The sequence below is a fragment of the Ciona robusta genome, chromosome 1 (genome assembly GCF_009617815.1).
Source record: "Ciona robusta chromosome 1, ASM961781v2".
Lineage (NCBI taxonomy): Eukaryota > Metazoa > Chordata > Ascidiacea > Phlebobranchia > Cionidae > Ciona > Ciona robusta.
In genome coordinates, this window is record NC_143235.1 from 10,516,420 (window position 1) to 10,525,656 (window position 9,237).

General features: G+C 38.6%; 1 protein-coding gene across 3 annotated transcripts; it reads left to right on the top strand.

Annotated features, from left to right (window-relative positions):
- Positions 1-300: 300 nt before the first annotated feature.
- Positions 301-7,084, top strand: LOC149743039 (uncharacterized). Of its 3 annotated transcripts, none has more exons than XM_089880149.1 (10): positions 301-868; positions 2,191-2,414; positions 2,685-2,776; positions 2,864-2,912; positions 3,152-3,234; positions 3,306-3,435; positions 3,750-3,887; positions 4,698-4,850; positions 5,335-5,550; positions 6,040-7,084. In XM_089880149.1, the coding sequence occupies exons 1-10, from the start codon at positions 790-792 to the stop codon at positions 6,379-6,381; spliced, it is 1,506 nt and encodes a 501-aa protein (XP_089736275.1). In that variant the 5' UTR covers positions 301-789; the 3' UTR covers positions 6,382-7,084. The 3 variants fall into 3 exon arrangements, with proteins under 3 accessions (XP_089736275.1, XP_089736284.1, XP_089736291.1); XM_089880158.1 differs by lacking the exon at positions 301-868 and adding an exon at positions 924-1,499; XM_089880165.1 differs by lacking the exon at positions 301-868 and adding an exon at positions 1,615-1,808.
- Positions 7,085-9,237: the final 2,153 nt, after the last annotated feature.

Genomic DNA, 9,237 nt, shown 5'->3' on the forward strand with positions numbered 1-9,237 from the left:
GATTCAATTTGTTCTGTGTGTGGTTTAGGGAGGCTGCGTTGCTGTTTACTCACGCTGTGACGTAACCAAAATCAAAAAGGCACAAATTACTGTGTTACTAAATGTTCCTCGTGTGTCGAAATTTACTTGACTCCCATACGTGCCCATTAAAAGCGTTGCAAATTGCGGGAGTAAGGTCGTGAAATATACATGTCTTGCGGCCCACGACTCTTGTTAATGGCGTGTAACAGAAAACCGCCGGGTATTCGAGCGACTAATTTCGTAGGCTCCGAGCTTTGTGCTGGCCCGGACATCCCTGCTGTGTTGTCAAACGTTCAAGTTTTATTAGTCGGTACTTTATTGTGTACTTGTCGTAGCTATATGATTTTACGCTCCAGTACCCGTAGTTATAGTGAGATGTACCATGGAAAACGGAGTCGAAATTGAAGGCTGCTGTTACCTGACGACCAATTGCGCTAAATAACAGCGATCGTCGGCAAGGTAAACTCATATAAGCTCGAACTTTTACGAGTCATCTTTCTCTGATTTACAACCGATCTAATGAGAAAGTACACAGTACCGACTCCGGGATAAGTTGACAATAGCTTACTAGTTCAGATGATATATTAGGGCTTAACGGATAGCACCTCTTGCTTTATAGTTAACTACAAAAAGAAATATTAATTGTTTCGTTTAGGAAGCACCTGGCTTAACAAAACGCATCTTGTAATACGCCTTTGCGTAAATAATTTATCAGTATTCAGTTAAGCCTTTAGGTTGAAGTATTATCGGTTGCTGACCAGGATATTAATGTCGGACGAGGTTGGAGCTTCTTCACCTCTTAGTTATTGGAACGCGCCAGAAATCCTCAGGACTTTAACAACCGAAGGTAAAAAGTTTAGTTGTAAATGTTTCCGGTCTCGCAAAATTTTGGTTGGAATTTAGTTGCGAATAGATGGGTTAAGTTTAGTTTCAATTAATACAATTGCTGAATTGTGCATAGGTAAACTTTGTTGAAAGGTTGCAGCGGTTGTCATATTTATGTTAAAAACTTAGTGTTAGTTCGTTATGAGTCTCCGTTTTCGTAGAATAACGTTAAATCATCAAGTAAACAGATTCAGATGCTTTACTTTTAGTATTAGTGGGGTTAAAGTCGGTTTCGTGCTAACACAAAGCTGTCAACGGTTCCACGTTCGACTCATCAACTGCTAATTCATCATATCGCTTATTTAAGTTAAGGGTTGGTACTGGCCTAGTGTATTTTCTAAAGAAGTGGAATTCCCTCGCACTGATTAAATATAATAAAAGAAAAATATATTTGCGGAGAAGATCTTTTCTCTTATGCCAACCCGGCCCTTACAAGTGTACGTGTGTTTGCCAACTGTCCTGAGTTCAAACACTCGTTCTAAGCACCGCTCGGATCTTCTTATTAACCAAGTTGTCATGGTAATTATTCAGTAATCTTTTAGCGCGAGAGGGCAAAGGCCGCAAAGTAAAGTTTTGGGACTGGACCTGAAATGGTACGTACGAGAAAAAAGTAAAAAAAAAACATTTTATCGTTTTTTTAAGCTTACAGTAAAATGTAGCAACAAATGTAGTTACAAATGGCAAATAATAAAATTTGTTTGTTCATGGTTACTTACCAGTTCATATAACATTTCTATTTGCCCATCGATCCCGCAATTGACCGAAACGTATTGGTCTGTATGTATTGGTTTCTGCCGCTGTGAAATTTGACAAGGGTCAGTGCTAAATTGTTAAGCAAACATTCAATGAAAAACATTTATTAAGCAAATGGAGGTGCAAAAAGATAAGTTCAATTAGTTAAGGTAGGCCTATAAGGTTCAACAAGAAACTATTTATACAATTTAGATTGTCAGCACGTACCTTCGGTTTTATGTGTTGTATAGCACTGTGAGGAAAGATTAGACGTCTTTAGCACATATTATCAAAATATCCTGTTCGTGTTTTAAACAACTAACAACGGTCTATGAAGGTTTAAAGAAATCGGTTTACTAATTCTTGGAGTGTTTTTGTTGACTACCAGATGGGACGAGAAAATTAAATGAAAAGGTGTCCCATCTTCCCTAACCCTACTATACCTGTATGGTCGCATAGTTACTGTTATATAGCAATATTGTCTATTTTACGAGCAGTACATTCCCTTTTATTTATCAAAAAAATTCACAATCTTATACCGTATGTTTGTAGACATGTACGAGCTTGACACGCCACATATCAAGCAAATGCACGAACCGTGCCAACCAGGGCAACACCCGAAGTCCAGGGTCGCCTCAGGTCGCTTCGTTGACTGGGGGACCAAACTTTATCAGCTGCAACTTGAGTTATCGTACAAAAACAATGAAATTTCGATCTTGAAGAAGAAGTTAAGAGACAGAACCAACGAGCTGTTCCCTGGAGGAAATACTAATAAAGTAAAATTTTTGGCGATGTAACTAAATATAAATGTCAGTTGGAATTTTGCTTGTAATAATTAAATGATTAATTTCGTGCAAGATTGGATAAAGGTGTATTTGCGACATAGTCAATCTTAGCATATATGCTAACTACTATATACCCAGTCAATTCACATATGTTTACCTATATGCGGTGTAGATATAAAGAAGCGGTATGTGTAAATATAGGTTTAAATTGACCACATATATATATGTAATGGTATCTCAAACCATTTATTTTGTTTGCAGAAATCCGTAGTCACCACACTGAGAACAAAATGCGATACTTTGGAACGAAAACTTCAAATGAAAAACCAAGAGTTAAAATTTGAACAAAACAGGTTAGAATACGTAAACAATTAAAATCATAAACCCAAGTCCTTGCTTTCTGTCATCGCCTTACAAACACATTTCTTTACTATTTGTAGATCAGTCAGCGTGTCTCGAGAACTAGCAAAAGTGAAAAAGGAGTACAACGTAAGTAATTGATTGGTGTTATTGTGGGAAAGATGAGATTACGGTGGCAAATGAAATCTAAAATTCCTGATTATTTTTAACAATTAACAACATTATTTTAAATTTGTGAAGAAACGGTTATAAACATTTATTTAATGTTTTTTTACCACCAAATTGGACGCGAAAAAACAATGAAAACATGTCCCATCTTACCCCACGCTACTATATGCAACTTAGCTTAATAAGTGTAATTGTTTTAGGAGCTCCGTCGGGAGAAACGAAGCAATAACAAAGCAGTGCAGACATTGTCGACCACTAGCAAATCTGTCCAAGCAAAACATAGGTGCAGTGTATAAACTTACGTTTGTATAAGTATCCCTGCTCGGACTCTACCTTCATAAGTTATTTATACAGCGCACCGGTCGCCAAGACGCGCAACATTATGACGCAATGTTCTTACGTTTCCGTGAAGCCAATGACGTCATCAAAGGCGAGCGTGTCGGTCGCACAAACTAACAAAACCAATGGTTCTCTGCAGTTACAGGTAAGTTTGTGTTGGCAACATTAACCGAATATTTGTTATTGCAAAGGTTGAATTTTTTGAGAATAAAAGATAATCCGTATTTGCTAAAGCGCCTTCGCCTCTTTTAACACATAATTTTGAATTTGTCCACTTTGCATTATTCGTGCTGCAAAGACCGTTTAATCCGGTTGATTATACGTGGTAAATGCATAGGTTCCCGGAACCCAGTGTTAAATCAGTTTGACTTCATTCGGCATGCTTCCTTTTAATCTGTGCCAATTCTCTCCCCTTGTCCATTCTTCTTCCTAAACTTGTTATGTAACCGTGAACATTAGATGACGTGCGATGCGAATGGGGAGCAGCAAGGCGCTATACAACGAACTCAAGTTACAGTCGCCCAACAAGCAATAAAGCAAGCAGACCAACTTCGATCCGGATCATCGGATTCGCCGCAAATGCGTCACCGGCAACAGGTGGGTCTTCTTTGCGCCGTAGATTGCCGCTTGCGGTTTCTTATGCTGGAGCCGGGTATATGTGAGATCTGAAACGACGGACAGGTGTAAATACCACAGTGAGTGATTACCGGCGTTTAACCCAAAGTGTCTGCAATTACGCGCCTTTACACCAAGCACCACACCCATACATCTATGTCTAGAAGGATAATATTAGAACAAAAAGAAAGCGTCGCACCGCGCTTTAATTCTACTTTACATCAGAGTAAAACAGAGCAGTGTCGAAATAATTCATTTATTGGTTTATATATAGTACTGTGGGAGAAGATGGGACACCTTTAGCACATAATATCCAAATATCCTGATCGAGTTTTAAACAATTAACAACGCTCTCTATGGGAGTTGTGAGAGTACGGTTGTAAAATCTTTTGAGTGTTCTTTGTTTACTACCAAATGGAACGAGAAAATAGAATGAAAAGGTGTCCCATCTTCTCCCACCCTACTCTACGAACCAATATACGAATGTACCTTATTTACCCTCGCGTGGCAGGGCAACGACCCTCGTTATAACACGGATGTTGATACACCACATATATTCACTTATTGTTTCCAAGTATGCAACTTTGTGGCTAAATATTATTCCAACTTTTTATATATGATTTTTGTGTATGGCTTACAGTGGCTATACAACAATGGTGACAGCGACAAGCCTCGAACCCATATGCCCGGTATAGAGGCGAGCGCTCTATATAACCACCACGCATATATATAACAACCAAATTAAACAATTGATGTGCATTTTTATATATTTAACACATTTGTATTTAACAGCACGTAGTTCCAATGTCACCCGAATTCGCACCAGCTGTGGTTTTGTCATCTACTCCATCACGTGACAACTCACCCCAATACGTCACAGAAGTCAACATAAACGAAGAACCAAAGTCAAGAGACGGAGAACCTTTGCAAATGTCGTTTTCACAGGTATATATCTCGGAAATTATATATACCATGTTGGATTCACTTTGAAGTACGATTATTAAAAACAAGGCAACTTTATTATATACAAGTACGCGACATATTTTTAATAATTAATCTTATAATTTACGATGTTTGCTCTTCGGGAGAGTTACCACAAAGAGTTTGATGATGCAGCGAAAAATTTGCACAGCAGATTTTAAAGGGTATAAATAAAACACGATTACGCCTGTATAAAGTGGCGAAATCAAAATATTTTTAAGTTACCAATACGTATATTTAGCAAGATTGGGGAAGATTGGACCCTTTATAGCACATAATATCTAAATATTTGTTTTAAATAATTAATAATGGTATATGGTAGTCGAGAGAATATGGTTATAAAATTCGCTGAACGTTATTTGTTTATTACCAAATGGGACAAAAAAGGAGCAAAAAGGTGTTTCATTTCCCCCCACCACAATATAAGTATTGTACATTTTTTCCGTAGGAATTTAGCGACGGTGGTGTGAAAACTTATGTTCATTCGAACAAGAACTTCGCCATCACAGAAAGTCCTTACGCAACGAGAACACAATCTGCAGCACCTGTGATGGAAAAGCTTTCAGCGTCTGACAGTGGGGTGTTCACAGATGGATATTCACCCGACCACATGCGTAGAACAACACCATACCCACCTGCGACGGCACCTCCAACATATTCCCCGGTTAGTTTACAGTAATGAGAATTAATGCGAATGTACATAGCCTACTCAATACTGTATTGAGTTTAGGCTATGGAATGTATAGAACATAGTATGGTATAGGGTGGGGAAGACAGGACACCTTTAGCACATAATATCCAAATAGCCAGATCGTCTTTCAAACAATTAATAACGATCTATGGGAGTCGTTGGGATACGGTTTTATAATTCATTGAGTGTTTTTATTTACTACCAAATAGAATGAGAAAAAAAGAATAAAACGGTGTACTGTCTTTCCCCATCCTACTATATATTCGTTCTAAGTGTTGTAAGGCTTCCTTTTTATGGGCTGTAAGTTGTTTCCCGTGGATGGGCTACCTTAAAATTTTTAAAAATTGCAATTTTGGTAAGAACGGAAAACCACTACTAGAATTTTTTAAATTAATTAAAAAATTTATGTAACATACATATAATGCAACAAACCTATAAAAGTACCCATATTTTCGTGTATAGCTATTGAGAGGTTACAACCAGCCACAACTGCGTACGGAAAGAACATTCGAACGATCTGTGCCGTACTACATGAACAACGATCTTCACAAATCTGACCTCGGGTCCCCTTCGTCCTCCCGCACCCTTTCCAAACCAAGGAATCCATCTGCCCAGTCTTTCCACGATAGTTTTATCGCTTCTTCTCAGCGGAATGTCTTTTATCCCGGCACCTGCTACGAGGATCCAACGCACGGGGGAAAGATACCTTATTATTTGTTCCGAAGAGAGGCGGGAAGTGACGGGATGAAAAGAGGAGACAAACCGATATACGTTCACACATCTGAGATTAGTTTATGTAGATAAATTTAAAAAGTATAGAGTGTTGTTACCAGATAAAGATTATGATTTATTACACTAAATGAAAGTAAATCTAGCAGTGTTTCCCGATATTTTAGGCTTGTACTTATATAACCTCCGTTAACTGAAATATTCATATTCGATGCATTATGTTTGGAAACACTACTATATTTGGTTACGTTGTTCCTATTAATTTTTCTCTAGCATTGATAATAAGCATTTTGCTAGAGTCTAAATAGAGATTATAAAAGGTTACTTAATTGCCTTTCTCAAAAAGTTTCGGTAAAACTTCCTAGACCATATTTTACACGTTCAATTCTTAGCTAGATGTAACTTCACCGAACGCCTATTAACGTTGTACATTGAATGGTAGATTGATATAGTCATATACAGCGTTATGCAATTCTTTAAAATGCTGCAGTAACTTAGGCTTATGCACGTAATGCTTGTAGTTTTTGTTTTTCTTATTTCGCCGACACAGGAATTCTGTTATACCGAGCCATTTGTTTTAGTGTATCTGTACTTACTTCGCTGTGGATTTTGTTTTTAAATTTTTCGCTATGTAGCAGTGCCATTAGTTTATATTTAATTAATAGTTGAGTGAAAGTGTAGAAAGGGGTTTAACTTAAAGAACGTCGTTTTAAATAAGCTGTGATTTATTTTCTGTTATCTGTTCAATTTAATCGCAATAGATTCTTCATTTCAAGCAGCTCAGCTTGTTGTTGTTGTGTTTCAGTTATTTTCGCAGCAATTCAACTTGCGGTTGTGGATTCTTTCCAAGCAGGCGACGCCGCCGATAAATTTGACTGTGCAAGTTTGGAGAATGGTGGGGTCGACTATATATAGGAAAGCAACTGTTTTTGTTCGCAATTGGCTGTGAAATATAAAAATAAATACTCGACCTCTGTGGGGTGGAATGCATATTTCCGGGATAGTTTTAAAACGTTTTTTTAGAACCTTAAAGGGGAGCGTTGACGTCTTCCGGGCTGGTGTAACCGATTACTCGGTGTTTTTAAAACATTAGCAATTAAACAGTGTAACTTAGTTTAGTCTTTTGGGTAGTCTTACATGGTTGAATTCTCCACTATAGGCGACTGTAGGTGGAGGTTCGATTCGCAGCTGCGTTTAGACGACTCATTTAACAGCGCTGCTGGTCTGTCAGGTTCGTCTGCTTAACTTTGAAATGCTTGGGCGTTGCGATAGCAGCCCGGGGTTTCAACAGCAGTCAGTGTACATGTGTAAAGATAAGGCCACGCTCTTCCGCTTTGTCACGTCTCGCCGACGAATCAAGGATGTGCTTGGGGGGTGGGGACACTTCGTGCGACCGGCGGATGCAGTGCTAAAAGCTACTTGTGGGAAATGAGCCGTGGGCGTTGGAGTATCGCGTATAAATTGTACAAGTTAGGTCGTGGGAACATTCAAGGCGATGTAGCGCCAGATATTTTCAGTTCAGTCGCCGTCTGCTTCTGCGCATGTACGGTTGTTGTCTTTATCGAAGCGAAAGTTTCAAGTGAGATTTACTGCTGTGCGGGTGATATTGCACACCAAGGGTATAAACATAGAACTGGGAGTTCATTAATTTCATAGCACAAGTTCGAGAAAGGTTAAGCATGAGCGAAAAGCTTACAGTGTACAGAACTTAGAAATCGCTTCGTCATTTAGTTAAAATGGAGAATCTGTAGATTTGTCATACCGGTGTAATGTGCGACTCACTGTGGGTGGTAACCGTAATTGATATAGTAGGGTAGGAGAGATGGGACACCTTTTCGTTCTATTTTCTCATCTCCTTTGATAGTAAACAAAAACTTTCAAAGAATTATTAAACCGTATCCTTACGACTTTCATATACCATTGATTATTGTTTAAAGCACGATCAGAATATTTGGATATTATGTGGTAAAAGTGTTCCATTTTTCCCTACAGAACTATATTACTGCGACCAAAGTTAGTAGAGACCGTTAAATTCAGGCTGGTCGCAGCGGCCAGAACGTACTATGTTTTGTCGAAATATGCCTGGTAATGTTCGTAGAAAATAATTGATATTAAATAAACACAACGATTGTGAAATCCAAAACATCATTCACGAACCATTACCCATTGTGGTTACATCTTCAGTTGCTTTGTTCGTCGGCGGAATGTTTTGTTTACATTTCCTTTTTTTCGTACTGAAAAGTTTGTAAAGGCTACTTGGTGCGTTTTTCGTCGCAGTTGGTAGAATCCTCTTTTAAACAGCAGCGTATATAAGAAATGCATGTGTTATAGTCAGAGGGGTGAGAAACAAGGCGAGCAGTGTCCACTTATTGCTCCAAAATGCAAAGTCCGTATTTTCAAATTGAACTGCTTTACCAATTCCTTCGTATAAACTAAAAGAATAAAGTAGAGGTGAATGATTTTTGACGTTTAAATTCAAGCCTCTAATTGGAGTCATAAACCGCACACTATCCAGCGGAAAATCCTGTGCTAATCGTGTTTATTTTGCAAAAATTGACAGCCGTATGCTCGCCCGTGGCAGGTGATTTAAATCGCGCTGGGCGGTCATCGTGTTAACAGATAGCGGTTGTGGTAAGTGTAGGGTTTCAGGGGTTTATTACTCGGTGCTGCAATGACTGCATATTAGTCCGTGCGCCCCAGGAGAAAGCAACGGAAAAGGGGTCAGCTGCTTTTTTGAATGCGACACCATAAGTTGTGAGCTACGCTCGGTATACCGGAACGGCAGGTTTAGTTTGTGCAATGAACCTATAACAGGAAAAAGATTTTACCGGTACTTTTAATCAGTGCGTACCCGGCGTGTAAATTTGGACTTTTGCTAATTTTCCATATTTTGAGGGGTTTTGAAGTGCAAGTTTTTTTCTTTTCGGAAAG

Excerpts from the sequence above, each read along its gene's own strand:
- LOC149743039 (XM_089880149.1), top strand. The coding sequence starts at position 790 with ATGTCGGACGAGGTTGGAGCTTCTTCACCTCTTAGTTATTGGAACGCG. Across the intron at positions 2,777-2,863 it reads TTAAAATTTGAACAAAACAG|ATCAGTCAGCGTGTCTCGAG; the intron begins GTTAGAATACGT and ends TACTATTTGTAG. Across the intron at positions 4,851-5,334 it reads TGCAAATGTCGTTTTCACAG|GAATTTAGCGACGGTGGTGT; the intron begins GTATATATCTCG and ends TTTTTTCCGTAG.